At 42.6% G+C, this 17219-nt stretch overlaps 1 protein-coding gene and 1 long non-coding RNA gene across 2 annotated transcripts; both read left to right on the top strand.

Moving 5' to 3' along the window:
• The first annotated feature begins 2250 nt into the window (after nt 1-2250).
• On the top strand, nt 2251-17217 carry LOC103703399 (uncharacterized). The gene is made up of 2 exons (XM_089928412.1): nt 2251-5248; nt 13783-17217. The coding sequence occupies exons 1-2, from the start codon at nt 2366-2368 to the stop codon at nt 16744-16746; spliced, it is 5847 nt and encodes a 1948-aa protein (XP_089784538.1). The 5' UTR covers nt 2251-2365; the 3' UTR covers nt 16747-17217.
• On the top strand, nt 5519-10249 carry LOC149750958 (uncharacterized). Its single transcript, XR_016399031.1, has 2 exons — nt 5519-8311; nt 9160-10249. It is a non-coding gene; the product is annotated as an uncharacterized LOC149750958 (long non-coding RNA).
• Nucleotides 17218-17219: the final 2 nt, after the last annotated feature.

Genomic DNA, 17219 nt, shown 5'->3' with positions numbered 1-17219 from the left:
ACAAGCTCACAACCCAACTTGTTGTTTTACGAGGTCACAACGAACTCGGTCGGTTTTCCCAGGCTCACCGACTAGAACCACTCCGATTGTTTTTCCGGGCTCACAATCAAACCCTTACACGTTGGTTTTACCCTCGGCTCACCAACAAACCTAAACCCCGTTGGTTTTCCCTTTGGCTCACCAACAAACCTAAACCCCGTTGGTTTTTCCTTTGGCTCACCAACAAACCTTTAACCCCTTGATTCAATCCCTTGATTGAATCAAGTTACAAGATATTAAAACAAGGAATAAAACAAATCAAAGCTTCTTAAACAAGCAGATATAACAATATAGACAAATAGAGTAAAGAGAAGCCCTTAATCGCGTTTTGAAGATGAAGGAGCTCGGCTTCTTCTTTACTTGACCCTCTTCTGATTTTGCTTGAAGTAGAGGATCACCGAGGCAGCACACAGATGGAGAAGAAGCTTCGGGATACACTTGGATGCTCTTCTTCTCTCTATTTCACTTTTGATGACCCTTTTGTGCTTATGGGAGATTTCCCTTGTAATCTCTTTGGAATCTCTTTCCTAAATGATCTCTCCCACTTTCATGAGTTCTCCCCTAACTCTCTTCTTGTTTTTATAGCTTTTGATAACGTGGAAACAAGAATGTAGCCGTTAGAGACAAAAATAGAGCCGTTGGAACCAGTCTGCACCTCCTGACAATATGACCGTTGGGATCGGAGTCGACTCGCGCGATCAGGAGTCGACTCGCCTGTTGCAGGAGTCGGCTCGTGTTTTACCGGAGACGACTCGGCCACTGTTCCAAATTTGAATTAATGTGCTTGCCTCGACTGGGAGTCGACTCGACTTAACCCGGAGTCGACTCGCCAACTTCTGGAGCTGACTTGGCAATTCTGAAGTCGGCTCTTCCACTGAAGTCCGTGGATCCAATTTTGAATTTTGTCCACTCGAGTCGACTCGACTGTCCTGGGAGTCGACTCGAATCTCAGAGCCCGAACTCCCGATCCTCTGTCTTTTGGCTCGTCCAGTCTTGGAGTCGACTCGAACTTCCTCGGAGTCGACTCGGCTCTCAGTTTTCGAAACACAGCCTTCTGCCATCTTGGTGTAGCGCTGCCTTGGAGTCGACTCGAGCTGTCTGGGAGTCGACTCGAATCTCAGAGGCAGTAACTTGGTTTTCTGTCTGTTGATGGTCGCGGAGTCTCGGAGTCGACTCGTGCAATGCGGGAGTCGACTCGAATCTCAGAGTCCCAAACATGTTCTCTGACTTTTTCCTTGTGTTCCGCTGAGAGTCGACTCTTGCTTTCTTTGGAGTCGACCTACCAACCATCGGAGTCGACTCGCGTTCCACTGGAGTCGACTCGAATCTCAGACCCGAAAACTGCTCTCTGACTTTTCTGCCTGTGACTCCTAGGAGTCGACTCAAACTTCTCCGGAGTCGACTCGGTAAACATTGGAGTCGACTCGAATTCCTCAGGAGTCGACTCGAAGACTGTTCTTTTGAATTTTTCCTTTGATTTTACTCCTCCAATTTGAATCCTTTGAACTTTAAACTTGGGCCAATAAATTGTAGCTTTCTTCCAACTTGAGAGCTTTGGAGGCCATCTTGTGTTCTCCCAACTTGCTATGTTCCTTGCAAAATAAATATCTTTCTCCTTGCAACATAAACATTAGTATCTATACTTCAAGGTTTTGTGATCATCAAAATCAATCTATGAAACAATCTTTGGGTCATCAGCTGGAAAAGCTCATACTACACTTACTTTCTTTTTCAGAGGCACTGGATTTGTAGAGACCATTGGGTGGAACGAGAAATCAGATCAGCATGGAGTCTGATTGCTGGATAGATAGAAGTTAATCTATCTTTTATTTATGGACATTTGAAATTATGTAATAAATCAGTACATTGTAGTTGGATTTGATTGAATTACATTAATCTTTGATTTTGGCATATATGTGAATATTGTACCTTTTAGACCTTGCATGATCTTTAGGGCACTGCTCTAGGATTCATGCGGCCGGTCGCATGCCGGACCCGGGAGTTGGGTTCGGGGCGTGACAGAACGACAATTAGGAAACGACGATGACTCCACCCCGAGTTTGTAAAGGCTAAAGGACGGCACTCCTGTACGAATTCATCGATCATAAAGGCTTGATCATAAAGATCTGAGGATGAGGACAGAGATTCCCAAATATATGAATAAAAAATTAGAAAAAGAAGAGAGGAGATAATAATTGGGAGAGGAATTGACATTCCATGACTTGGGAGTCGTCGGCAGACGTCCATCGGATAGACTAGAAAACAGAGCTCTTGGCCGCTTCTCTGCTTCCACATCCACTTTTCCCTTTCCTCAAGCCTTCTCGCCATGAATCTCCTTCCTCTGAGCGTAATCCTTCAATTCTTTGCCCCATACTGGAACTATTTAGGGCAGCCCATTCTACAAGCTGCTGATGTTGCAGGGAAGCTGAAACCTCTCGTGGAAGCTATTATCCCGCACATCAGATATCTCGGCACGAGTGGAGAAAATGTGACAGCTCTAACCGACGCCATGGATAGATTGAGAGCTACAAGGGCTGGCATCCTGCAAGATATCAACATCGCCGAGAGAGAAGGGAGCAAGCGCACTCGGGAAGTCAAAGTCTGGCTCAAGAGGGTGAAAGCGGAAGCAGGTGAAGTGGCCAAAATAAAAGTAGCCTGCCGGAAGAGGAAGAGGGTGTTGGGAGTCCCCCTCAACTGGCTCTCGAGCTACAAAGACGGCGAGAGAGCCACCAAGAAGGCTAAGGTGGTGGAGGAGCTGCAAACTGAAGCATGTTCGATCGTCGTCGCGAGGAGGTTGCCGCCGCCGCCGGTCCAGGAGATGCCTCCAATTCGCAGGTTGGTAGGAATTGAATCAACCGTGAACGAAGTCCTGCTCCACCTTGATGATGATAGCGTGGGTATCATCGCGATTTGGGGCATGGGAGGGGTCGGTAAAACTACTCTTCTGAGCCGCGTCAACAACAGTTTCCTCCCTAACAGTGACACGAGGTCGAAGTTATTCGACCATGTGATATGGACGGTGGCTTCCAGAGAGTGTACTCTGGAGAAGCTTCAGAAGGGAATAGCCCAGAAATTGGGACGGAATCTGGAGGCCCACGGACAGCCAGCGAACACGGTCCTCTTCGAGTACCTCAAGAGCAAGAACTTCCTGCTGCTGCTGGATGACCTGTGGAGAGGCTTCGAGCTGGAGGATGTGGGGATCCCGCGTCCCGGCACCGGAGGGAATCAATATAAGCGCAAAGTCATGCTCACTACTAGATCGCAGGACGTGTGCAGCAAAATGAGCGCCGACGTCCAGATCAAGATGAACTGCTTGGAGCAGCCAGAGGCGCTGGATCTGTTCAAATTTCATGTCGGTGAGCCGACCCTCAGCTCTCACCCTGACATACGTGACCTTGCAGGAGAAGTTGCGAAGGAGTGCAGGGGCTTGCCGCTTGCTCTCAAAACCATCGGAAGGGCCATGCGCAACCGGAGGGAACCAAGACACTGGAGGCACGTAATCGAGCTGCTGAAGGACTCTAAGCATGCTGAGATCCAGGAAATGGAGATCCTACCGGAGGAGGGTGAAGAAAGAGATTTGTTTCGCATATTAAAGCTCAGCTATGATAGCTTGCGTGATGACACGACGAGGCAATGCTTCTTGTCCTGCTGCTTGTGGCCTGAAGACTATCCAATTAGAAAAGATAAACTTATAGAATGCTGGATGGGTCTAGGCTTAATCGATGACTCAAATGGGAACTTGTCCTGGGGTCACGATTACATTAGAATCCTGGAAGGAGTGTGCTTGCTGGAGCCTTGTGAATATGAATGGAATGTGAAAATGCATGACGTTATTCGAGACTTAGCACTATGGATCGCTTCCGACTGCGGGCAGAAAAAGAATAAATGGTTGGTTCAAGCTTGTGTTGGTCTGAAGGAAGCAATAGATGTGAAACAGAAATGGGTTGAAGCTGAAGCAGCAGAAAGAATATCACTAATGTATAATCATATACAAATATTGCCCCAATACCTTCCTCATCGCCCGAGTCTCAAAGTCTTGATGCTCCAGATGAATTTGTCTATCAAATGGATCCCACCTGACCTTTTCCAATGCATGCCTGCTCTTACCTACCTAGATCTATCTTATACCAACTTGGAGGAGTTACCGAAAGCGATTGGCATACTAGTTCAGTTGCAGTATCTTAATTTATCCTATACATGCATCAAAGCATTGCCGAAGGAGCTGGCACGTCTTAAAGAGCTGAAGCACTTGCTACTGAGCTTTGTACATCCTTCTCCCTTGAGAATACCTCGTGGTGCGATATCAAATCTTTCTAAACTGCGGCTGCTTCATCTCTATGGAACCAAGTATGAAGTCTGGCAAGTTGAAGGTGGCAGTCGTGGTGATGAAGAGAATACATCAAGTTTGGAAGAGCTGGAAGAACTGAACTTGAAGGTGATGTTGCCGACAACTCTTGGAATTACGGTAAATGCAGTGCCGGCCCTCAAAATGCTCTCCAGGTTTGACAACGTAGTTACCCGATACCTCTACCTCTGCATAAGGAAGATGAGCATCTCGGCATCCATCCAGTTAACACCATCCATCGTCAAAGCCCAACTTCAAAGCCTCAAAATGTTGAAGAGCCTGCAGTGGCTAACGATCGAAGGGAGTGAGTCCATGGTGGAGCTGGAGGTGGATGGCGAGAACCGGGATCATGACATGGATTGGCGACTTCCACATCTTGACAATCTCCACTTCTGGGGCTTCAAGAAATTAAAGGTAGTAAGAGTATCAATCTCAGATTTCCTTCCGCAACTGCGGTCTGTGACTATTGAAGAGTGCCCTGAGTTAGAGAATGCTAATTGGGTTCTGCTACTCCCACGACTTGAGATTCTACAGATATATTTCTGCGGGAAAATGCAGCGAGTGATCGATGATTCAGTAGGTAACCATGTTGGCTATAACTCGGCACCTGCCTTCCGTTGTCTTAGGATAATGACTCTGTCTGAATTAGGGAGCTTGACTAGCATATGTAACGACGCAATCAGTTTCCCTTCTCTGGAAATCATTGAAATTATGCATTGTGACGAGCTGAAGCAGCTGCCCGTCAAGATCATGTGGAGCAACTTACGGGAGATAAGTGGCGGGGAAGGATGGTGGCAAAGCTTACGGTGGCAGGATGAGAACGTGAAAGCCTCCCTCCTCCCCTATTTCAGGAGAAGACATTTTTAGGTGGCCCAGGTCCTCTGGGGACCTAGCGTGAGAAAGGGGGTTTGCCTAGAATGCCTTCACGAAGATAAGGAACATTGAAGAACGGAATTGGTTTAAGGGTAGATGGCCATTGCCGAGTCTTTCGAAATAATTGTCTGGCGTTCTGGCAGTCCTTCATGCAATATTCTTCGAGTGAATCATGTTTTTGAGCTGATTGAGTGATATTTGAGCTACTTTTAGCATCAAAGTAAGCATGCCACCCCTTGTTCATGATTGCAAGGGTATTCATCTGGAACTTCAATTTTCATAGATTATCGTATGATGTTATACTGATTTCGCTTACCCTAAGCTTGGTTCTAGATCTTCAGATAATTTTTTGTTAGATTTAATTCAAGTAACAATAGAAGAATCTGGATCCAAAGATGATATTCGGTATATGTTTCTTTGCTTTCTTATGCTTTAAGCTCCGAATGAATTACAAAATTGCAGCATATGACTTAAATAATTGGGTTAAAAATTCATGCGTGAATCGCTCAAACCTTCCCTTAGTATTTCCATATATGTTGAATTTTGCAAGTTTGAGACTCTCCTTACCCCTTTTAAGCTTCTATTTGAGTTTTGGATGCTTTCATTTAGTCTCCATTGCTTTGCTTTTTGTTAATGCAAGTCCTAGGCTGCTTCTTTTCTGTCCTCTCAGGTTCACTATGCTTTCACCTCTACATTTTTTTTTTTTACTGTCACCCTAAGCTAATGCTTCTGCATTGATTTTATTGCTTAACAACTTCACACATGCAAATGTTGTTGACCTTAATATTGCCACAGAAATGTCTCATTAAGTTTTCACTGAACACAATGATAACAAAAAACAGCGAAGGTACATCCTTGCTCAATTTACCCTGTTCTAATGAAATTCTCCCAGTTTGTTTTTCGGTTAAAATAGTGTACTCCCACTGGAAATCTTTTTCAAATGCTCAGTGCCAGCTAAAAAATTTCAACACTAATTTCAAAAAAAGTTTCCGTGAAAATTCTATTATACCATCATGTTAGTTTACATGTCATTAAACATCAAATTTAAGCAATCTGATTGAAGAACCCAAAATAAAACAGTTTATACAAGACCTTACTATCTAATTGCTGTGGCCAAGTAGGAACAAAGAAAAACTTGGAAATTGTCCATTAAGACAGAACAGGTTCATTGCTAGAAGAAAACAAAGACACACTCACAGCCTTTTCTTAATTAATGGTAAATTTGTAATATGCTCATATATTCAGTTCATAGACATCCACCTTAAATCCAAATATTCATTTGGTTACTTAAACCCTACATTCTAAGAAGTCGGGGAATTTCTACAAAATAAAGTACCATTTCTTGTTGTCTCTCCTTTATGTGCCATCATTTCTTCTCCTGTTCATGAAGTATTAGTTAGAGATGAATTCATATCAAATGTGGATTATGATTCTCATCCTAAGATCACATTAACAAACACCTAGAGATTTTCCTCTAATGGCCATTAAACAAAAGGAGATGTTCTCGTCATAAGGTTATCCAATATAAGTACAATGCAGAATGGATTGAAAGCTTAACCTCACCCATTAAAATAGTGGAATTGAAGACGGGAATGACCAATAACTTTGGTGGGTTTGCAGAAAAAGGAACAACAGATTTAATTCAAGTAACAATAGAAGGATTTGGATCCAAAGATGATATTCAGTATATGTTTCTTTGCTTTCTTCTCCTTTTAGCTCCGAATGAATTACAAAATTGCAGAATATGACTTAAATAATTGGGTTAAAAATTCATGCATCAATCCCTCAAACCTTCGGGTAATATTTCCATATTTGTTGAATTTTGCAGGGATGATACCTTCATGGTCTGGCAGCGTCGGAGGCAATGTATGACCACCCACAAGATCACAGCTCTTACAGATAGCAAACGAAGATGGTAGGTTCATGCACATTGCACTTTATTATAATATCATGACCATCAATCACAGCCCTGGGATGAACTGGAGATACAATTTTTTAGCACCAGAAAGTTTAGATTTTATACATGTGCTTGACAATGATTGTAATACCCCTAAAAAAAAAAAAAAAAAAAAAATGTGTCTCGTGGGCCGGCCCGAAGTGGCCAGGCCCAAAAACTTGACCCGTGCCTGGCACGGGGGCGATCGAGGAAGAAAAAAAAAAAAAAAAATCGGCTGGGTCTTCTTCCTCCCCGATTCCGACGGAGGAGGGATTCCTGAGGGATCTCGGAGATCTTCTATATAAATCTCCTCCCTCTCCTCTGATTTTCTCCACCCAAATCGTCGGAAATCGCCGTCGAATCCGAAGCTCCTATTTCGAGTCCTTCTTCCTTGATTCGTCGCCGGAGAGCCACCAGAGCGCCATACGGGACCGAGGTAAGGCTCCTCCTTCTCCTTCCCTTTCTTCTCTGTTGTTTCCGGCCTTGTTCATCGTGATTGGAGCCGATGCATCACTAGAAAATCGCCGAAACAGGCATCCCTGTTTCGGTCATCATCCCTCTTGTTTCGGCACTGCCGGCCGCCGGTTTGGCCGGGGCTGGGGCCGCCAGTTTGGCCGGTGCTGGGGCCGCCGTCAAGTGGGGGCCGGGCCGCCGTGGCCGCCGCCCCTTGGACCTCTGAGGGGGGAGGGGAAGGAGGCGGCCGAACGTGAGGAGAGGAGAGAGAGGGTTTCTCTCTCTTCTTCCTTCTCTTCTTCCGCTCTCCTCTCTTTCTCTCTCCTCTCCCTTGATTTCTCTCTCCTGTTTCTCCCTCTATGTTTCAATCTCTTGGGACTCTCTCTATGAGACTTTCTCACTCTATGGGTTTTCTCTCTCCAGTTTCTCTCTCTAGATTGGAGTTTTCTCTCTCTAGTTTGATCCGAGGAGACCATTGTTTGTAAGGATTGCTGGATAGTCGTAGGTCAATGGAGGGTTTTGGGTTGTCAGATACTCTGGATTATTTTAATAATGACTTGGTTATGTAGGGGAACAATCTATTGGACGAGAGGACGCTGAGCAGAGTCCTGTACATCTCGGTTCATAGATCACCGTGAGGGCGGGTGATTAACTTCCAACAAAGGGTAAGAATCCTTGTACGCCAATCCTACATGATATAGATATTTTTGCACTATATATGTTTGATATGCTATGATCCAGACAAAGCAAAATAGTTTTATATTAAATTATATTTTGATTGTGTTAGCTTGTGATTGGTATTATGATGGATGCATGTATGTGTATAACCTATACCTGCATAATTGGATTTATGGATGTGGTGGTATGGATTAACCATGTTATATTGATTGCCCTGTCACGGGCCGAAAACGTGACCATGGTTAGTCTAGGCCGGACATAAAGTGGAAAAGGGAATGGATGTGTGTTTGTGAATTGATTAAATGAACAGAGACTTTGGGCTTATCTCGTTATTATTGATTGCCCCATCACAGGCTGGAAATGTGATATTATCGATTGCCCCGTCACAAGCTGGAAATGTGATACTATCGATTGCCCCATCACAGGCTGGAAATGTGATACCATCGATTGCCCCGTCACAGGCCGGAAATGTGATACTATCGATTGCCCCGTCACGGGCCGGAAACGTGACCGGGATATAGCCCAAAGTCGGAAAGATAATTGATCTGGATCAAGTTAATAGAGAATGGAAAGAAAAAGCATTGAAAACATTAATTGAAGATTTTGAGATATCGTATGACGTATCACACATGAGTGGCTGGATTTTTGTTGATATTTGACTTGCATATTTATACTGATTATTCGAGCTTTTGATAGCCGATATATGATTTTATGATATGTGCATTGATTTGTCATGGTTTACAAATTCTCATTATTATTGTGTTGGTGTGGATGTGTAGGGATTCTTACTGGGCTGTAAAGTTCACCCCCCCTTTTTCTTCTTTTTCTTTATCAGAGTTGCAGGATGCTTAGATTTGGATGGGATGGGCGCAGCGTGCGAGTACCAGAGTCATTAGTTAGTTTATTTGTTTATCCTTCTTTGATGTCGATGAACATTTGAAGATATTGTAATTGAACTAATGTGTTTATTTGGGCATGTCGGATTGTCTATTTGAATTACTAATTAATTGTGGATTTATTGGAATTTTTGTTAATCATAGGCCTTGCATGATCTTTAGGGCACTGCTCTAGGGCTCATGCGGCCGGTCGCGTACCGGACCCGGGTGCTGGGTTCGGGGCGTGACAGAGTGATATCAGAGCTTAAGGTTAAGGTATCCTAGGGTTTAGGTTCAGGTGAGTGTGAGTGGGGAATTATGATCGGAAAACTATCAGAGCCTTAGTTTATAATCACCTGAGATTGTAACAGGAATGATAATGTAATTTAAGGTTTAAGACCACTAGGGATTGTGGCCTTAGTGGCATTAGAGTTTGAGGTTTAAGATCATTGGGGATAGTGATAAATTGGAATCTGAGCATATGTTTAAGATCACTAGGGACTGTGACTGAAATATATTATAGCTTAAGGTTATGATCACTTGGAACATGACAATTAAATTCAGTGCTTAAGGTGTAAGATCACTGGGCATTGTGATAAAATATATGCATCGGGTTTGGTTTTCGATGAGTGTGGAAGGAAAGTATAAATTATCTTTGATCATGATAAGAGAGGTTTGACCTAAGATAAGTGTAGGAAGGTCAACAATGGCATATCGGTTATACCATGTGCAGATGTTATTTAAGTGACCTGAAAGTTCAAACATGATATGGGTGTAGATGTGATAGCACTTTTGGTTTTGCTGGTAATTATTAAGTAGAGTTTGTGCATGGATCTATCATAGCATTGGAGTGAGCTAAGAACGATTTTTCATATTTCTTCGATCTACATCAGAGCATTATTTCTGAAGCAGCCTTGAAGTTTGCGGTTTTATATTTATGAGTAACAAAGGGATAAACAAGATGAGTCTTGATTCATAGTTGCGGTAGAAAGGAGAATTATGATTAGTATGATTGAGCTTGTGTCGTTTTTTCTTTTTATTGACGTGAAAGACCATTCACCCTTTGCTGGGTGTGAGATAAAATTACTTGAGCATGGCTTGTCTATACTTGCTTCACCAGTTCTTATGCTCGTACTAGCAATTTTTTTATAGTTCTGGTGGAAGGGGTCCTTATGATCCATTTGGTGGATATTGTGTCATTTCTTTTATGATGTGAAATACTGCATCCTCCACTGTGTGATCTAAAATTACTTGAGCAAGGTTTGCCTCTACCTTATTTTACAGTTTTCCATGTAAATGCTATCATTTTTCTTTCTATAGGCAATGTAGGACTCATGATGGAACCTAATTTGAGTCTGTTGGTATGAAACATCGGAAGTTTGGTTTTTGTATCAGTTTGATCATGTGTTTAAGATCCAGTTAGGGTTAATACCCAGCCAGTCCTGGTCTTGTGACAGCTGATGGTGGCCAATGCTTTATTATGAGGGGGTCAGTGTTCTTTCCATCTTATAAAGAGGGTTTGTACTGTTGGTTTGGATGCTTAGGATTAAGCCAAACATGATTGATTTCGTTTATAATGCTAGCTGCATTTCTTTAGTTAGCTTTTTTGCAGATGCAACCTTTGGTGCCTTTTGGATTTCAGGTTCTGCTAAAATGGGATTATTATACGAAACCTAAATCGGTTTGATTAAGTTCTTTGTTCGGTTGCTCTCTATAAAGCTGGTTTTGTAAAACCTGCCGGCTCTCCGTCTATTCTGCACGAAATATATTGTATAAAAATATGCTTTCATAATTCTGTTTTAATTATTCTCCGCTAGTCATACAGCTTCTCTGAGGTTAATGGATCGCACGCGAATTTAATAACAAAGCGAGATGCTATCATCATATGTTTGCTGCCAGCGGTGTATGTGCTGTCTCTGACTTTCATCGTGTATTCATCAAAATTTAGGAGAAAAAGGTTTAATGGTTTACCCTATATACGTCTTAGCTATCAAAAGCTTGTTACCCTCCAAATATTGCAGTGGCTTGTGTTGCGTCAGGTTATTAGGTTGTAGGCTACCAGATTGAATTATAATTACTGTGCCTATTCAATTTATTTTTTTGAAAAAAAATTATGATTACTGCCTAAGATCCCAAAATACCCCAGCATCAGGGTGGACTTCTATCCCCCATCCATGGTGGTAGAAAAAAAAGAGAGCAGGCTAGCCGGCACGCTCGGCATGTCGGTGGTTTAAGAAATCTATAAAGTCGCCTAACCTCTTGTAGATATATGACCGTTGTTCTAGGCATGCAGTAGATATATGACTGTGGATTCAACTTGGTGGCAATAGTAATACTACTTGGAGAGAACCTTACTCCCTTAGTTACTTCCATTTTTTTTTTTTTATTTTTATTTTTTTTTTGTATACGTACGCTCCTAAATATATAAAATTGCATGAATACTCTCGTAAAATTACTATTTGCATCTATATCTTTTTTTTTTCTTTTTTTGCATATGTACCCATACAATATAACGTCGTTAAAAAATAAACGGCTTAAAACTAAAATGATTGAAATACTCTTATAGGTAGATATGCAAAAAAAGTTATAAAGGTATACATGCAAATAATAATTTTATGAGGGTATTCATATAATTCTCATATTTAGAAAAGTATACATCCAAAAAATCTATTAAAAAAAAATCAAAACTCGGTTGGAATTTGCTAAGCCTCTTATGATTCAATTGAATTGACAAGTCAAAAAAACTATTAAGCAACATTAACAATTTTTTTTTTAAGATCATGACTCGGTAAAATTGGAATATTAGGTGATCATTTTCGTAATATTATTCTCCATTTAATTTTGATATAGTTATCATTCTTGAATCTATGATATATGTATATTCTTCATTATTGTTAAAAGATTAAAGCATATCAAATTTAAATTAATTATAGATGCTTAGATTAGTAAAATATTTTTTAATGAATCTTAAAAATTGAGTTATTGGTTGTTTTTGAGGCAAAAATTTTATAAAAGCAGCATGATTCATTTTATAGAAGTTGATATTAACATGAGATCATGTGACATAATAATATTAATTTTTTTTGCCACTTTTTTTATTACTAACAACTAAATTATTTTTACTGAATTTTGATCATTTTTTATTAATTTTTTTTAAGTGTATACCCTCCTAAATATGCGTAATTATGGGAATACCCTAGCAAAATTGCTATTTGCATTTGTACCTTTACAAAGTTTTGTGTCTACATATAAAAATATTTCAATTATTTTAAATTTAAATTATTTATTTTTTAATGGTGTTAGACGGTGTGGATATATATATTAAAAAAATATACAAGTAGAATAAATTTTTTTATAAAGGTATATATATATAATAATTTTATAAAAATATTTATATAATTTTATATATTTTAAAGGGTATAGACGTAAAAAAATAAAAAAAATAAAAAATAAAATAAATTCTCAACTGAAAGAAAAAAAGAACGACAATCAGAAAACGACGATGACCCACCCTTAGTTTGTAAAGTCTAAAGGCAGGGGCGGCCCAATATATTTGGAGGCCTAAGACGGATTCAGTGAATGAGACCTTATTTTTTTAATAATAAAAAAATTAATAAGTATAAAATATTTAAAAAAAGATATGAAAATAGATATCCATCAAGTATATTATTTCAACAAAACTGCATGTATACAACAAAGGCAGATAAAATTTTTTTCAGCTTAATATAATTTTTGAATGGAAGCACGGAACTGTTTACCATGTCAAGCAAGAGCAGGGTAGGAAAAGGTTATGCCATGGCACTTCATGGTCAAGGTGAAGGAAAGAATTTGTCCAGAAAGGAACCTCTCTATAAGAGAAAGTAGGAGCATTGTGGGAAATTCACTCCATCTAATTAATAAAAGTCTCATCCCACCATCTCCCCTTCAAGTGAGTACCCAAGCAGCCACTGCAACATCACGGCACAGCAGCCATTCAACCCCCCCTCGGCCCCTCCCTCCTTTTCTTTCTCTACCCTCCAAGAAGTCCATCTCCAATCCCCCTATATTTCTTGCTGATGGCTCAGCTGGATCAGGAGTAATGTGAGGGAAGGAAAACCAAGACCAAAACAAAAAAAAAGAAGGGATGAAAGATAAGAGTGGCTTCAGACGTGCATGAAGCCAACCAAATCCCTCATTTCTCTTTCTCTCCACCCAAAACAAAACTACTATCCCCAACTTTCCAAATTGCCCCTATGCAGGCCAAAAAAACTCTCCACCTCTCTTCCATCAAGGGGGAAGACTCGTAGCCAGCTCCTGTTTCTATTTTATATAGGGTTTTTGCTTCCTTTTTGGTCAGCCTGCTTGGGGCTTTTATTGGCCCGGAGACTTAAGCGGCCGCTACAGTCGTTTAGCACTCGGGGTCGCACTCTTGTACGGATTCATCGATCATGAAGCCACTCTTGTACGGATTCATAAAGGTCTGAGAATGAGGACAGAGATTCCCAAATATATAAATAAAAAATTAGAAAAAGGCCAGAGGAGACAATAATTGCGAGAGGACTGGACATTCCATGACTTGATGTCGGCAGACGTCCATCGGATAGACTAGAAAACAGAGCTGTTGGCCGCTTCTCTGCTTCCACATCCACTTTCGCCTTTCCTCAAACCTTCTCGCCATGAATCTCCTTCCTCTGAGCGTAATCCTTCAATTCTTTGCCCCATACTGGAACTATTTAGGGCAGCCCATTCTAGAAGCTGCTGATGTTGCAGCGAAGCTGATACCTCTCGTGGAAGCTATTATCCCGCACATCAGATATCTCGGCACGAGTGGAGAAAATGGGACAGCTCTAACCGACGCCATTGAGAGATTGAAAGCTACAAGGGCTGGCATCCTGGAAGATATCAACATCGCCGAGAGAGAAGGGAGCAAGCGCACTCCAGAAGTCGACGACTGGCTCAAGAGGGTGGAAGCTGAAGCAGGTGAAGCGGCCAAAATGAAAGAAGCCTGCCGGAAGAGGAAGAGGGTGTTGGGAGTCCCCCTCAACTGGGTCTCGAGCTACAAAGACGGCGAGAGAGCCACCAAGAAGGCTAAGGTGGTGGAGGAGCTGCAAACTGAAGCACGTTCGATCGTCGTCGCGAGGAGGTTGCCGCCGGCGTCGGTCCAGGAGATGCCTCCAATTCCCGGGTTGGTAGCAATTGAGTCAACTGTGAACGAAGTCCTGCTCCACCTCGATGATGATAGCGTGGGAATCATCGCGATTAGGGGCATGGGAGGGGTCGGAAAAACCACTCTCCTGAACCGCGTCAACAACAGTTTCCTCCCTGGCAGCGACAGGAGCTCGGAGTTCGACCATGTGATATGGACGGTGGCTTCCAAAGAGTGTACTCTGGAGAAGCTTCAAAAGGGAATAGCCCAGAAATTGGGACTGAATCTGGAGGCCCACGGACAGCCAGCGAACACGGTCCTCTTCGAATACCTCAGGAGCAAGAACTTCCTGCTGCTGCTGGATGACCTGTGGAGAGGCTTCGAGCTGGAGGATGTGGGGATCCCGCGTCCCGGCACCGGAGGGAATCAATATAAGCGCAAAGTCATCCTCACTACCAGATCGCAGGACGTGTGCAGCAAAATAAGCGCCGACGTCCAGATCAAGATGAAATGCTTGGAGCAGCCAGAGGCGCTGGATCTGTTCAAATTTCATGTCGGTGAGCAGACCCTCAGTTCTCACCCTGACATACCTGACCTTGCAGGAGAGGTTGCGAAGGAGTGCAGAGGCTTGCCGCTTGCCCTCAAGACCATAGGAAGGGCCATGCGCGACCGGAGGGACCCAATATACTGGAGGCACGTAATCGAGCTGCTGAAGGACTCTAAGCATGCTGAGATCCAGGAAATGGAGATCCTACCGGAGGAGGGTGAAGAAAGAGATTTGTTTCGCATATTAAAGCTCAGCTATGATAGCTTGCGTGATGACACGACGAGGCAATGCTTCTTGTCCTGCTGCTTGTGGCCCGAAGACTATCCAATTTTAAAAGATGAACTTATAGAATGTTGGATGGGTCTAGGCTTAATCGATGAATCACGTGGGAACTTGTCCTGGGGTCACGAATACATTAAAATCCTGGAAGGAGTGTGCTTGCTGGAGCCTAGTGAATTTGAAGGGAGGGTGAAAATGCATGACGTTATTCGAGACTTAGCACTATGGATCGCTTGTGACTGCGGGCAGAAAAAGAATAAATGGTTGGTTCAAGCTGGTGTTGGTCTGAAGGAAGCAATAGATGTGAAACAGAAATGGGTTGAAGCTGAAGCAACAGAAAGAATATCGCTAATGCGTAATCTTATAGAAATAATGCCCCAATACCTTCCTGATCACCCGAGTCTCAAAGTCTTGATGCTCCAGAGGAACATATATCTTACATGGATCCCACCTGACCTTTTCCAATGCATGCCTGCTCTAACTTACCTAAATCTATGCAAGACCAAGTTGGAGGAGTTACCGAAAGAGATTGGCATATTACTTCAGTTGCAGTATCTTAATTTATCCTTTACATCCATCAAAGCATTGCCGAAGGAGCTGGCATGTCTTAAAGGGATGAAGTACTTGCTACTGAGCTTTGTACGTTCTTCTCCCTTGAGAATACCTCGTGGTGCAATATCAAATCTTTCTAAACTGCGGCTGCTTGATCTCTGTGGAACCGAGTATGAAGTCTGGCAGGTTGAAGGTGGCAGAGGCCGTGGTAATGAAGAGAATACAGCAAGTTTGGAAGAGCTGGAAGAACTGAACTCGAAGGTGATGTTGTCGACAACTCTTGGAATTACAGTAAATGCAGTGCCGGCCCTCCAAATGCTCTCCAGGTTTGACAACGTAGTTACCCGGCAACTATACATAGACAGGATGAGCAGCTCGGCATCCATCCAGTTGACACCATCCATCGTCAAAGCCCAACTTGGAAGCCTCAAAATGTTGAAGAGCCTGCGGGAGCTAACGATCGAAGAGAGTGAGTCCTTGGTGGAGCTGGAGGTGGATGGCGAGGACCAGGATCATGACATGGATTGGCGACTTCCAGATCTTGACGATCTCCAACTCTGGAACCTCAAGAAATTAAAGGTGGTAAATTGGACGAGAGTATCGATCTCAGATTTCCTTCCGCAGCTGCGGTCTGTGAAGATTTTAGGGTGCCTTGAGTTAGAGAATGCTAATTGGGTTCTGCTACTCCCACGACTTGAGATTTTAGAGATACAATCCTGCCGAAAAATGCAGCGAGTGATTGATGATAAAGTAGGTAACCATGTTGGCTATAACTCGGCACCTGCCTTCCGTTGTCTTAGGAGAATGATTCTGTTTGGATTAGGGAGCTTGACTAGCATCTGTGATCAGGCAATCAGTTTTCCTTCTCTGGAAATCATTAAAATTGGTAGTTGTGATGAGCTGAAGCATTTGCCCATCAAGATCGTGGAGAGCAACTTACGAGAGATACGTGGCGATGAAGGATGGTGGCAAAGGTTACAGTGGCAGGATGAGAACGTGAAAGACTCCCTCCTCCCCTATTTCAAGAAATGGCTGGGGACCTAGGGTGAGAAAGGGGGTTTGGCCAGGATGCCTTCACGAAGATACGGAGCATTGAAGGAGGGTTGGTTTGAGGGTAGACCATCTCTGCTGCTGCCTGTTCCCATCTCTCTCTCTCTCTTTTTCTACAGCTGAATACCATACAATGAATGCTCATATTATCCATTTCAAGTGCCTTACAGATCAAGGATATGGTAGAGGCGTCACAAGTGGTATCCACAATACTGCACCAGAACAACGCGGGACATCCGAAATAATTGCGTGACGCATTCTGGCGGTCAATTCACGCAATCTTCTTCGAGCGAAGCGTGCATTTGAGCTGATCAGACTGATATTTGTGCTACTTTTAGCATCAAAGCATTGCACCCCCTTGTTCATGATTGCAGGGGCATTCCTCTGGTACTTTAATTTTCATAGATTATGGTATGATGTTATGCTGATTTTGCATCTGTGAGAAATGAGAATCGCATATTGAAAGC

The sequence above is a fragment of the Phoenix dactylifera genome, chromosome 18, assembly GCF_051530095.1.
Source record: "Phoenix dactylifera cultivar Ajwa chromosome 18, Ajwa_hap1_PhDact_Kaust_v1.1, whole genome shotgun sequence".
Lineage (NCBI taxonomy): Eukaryota > Viridiplantae > Streptophyta > Magnoliopsida > Arecales > Arecaceae > Phoenix > Phoenix dactylifera.
This window is presented reverse-complemented; position numbering and strand designations above follow the sequence as displayed.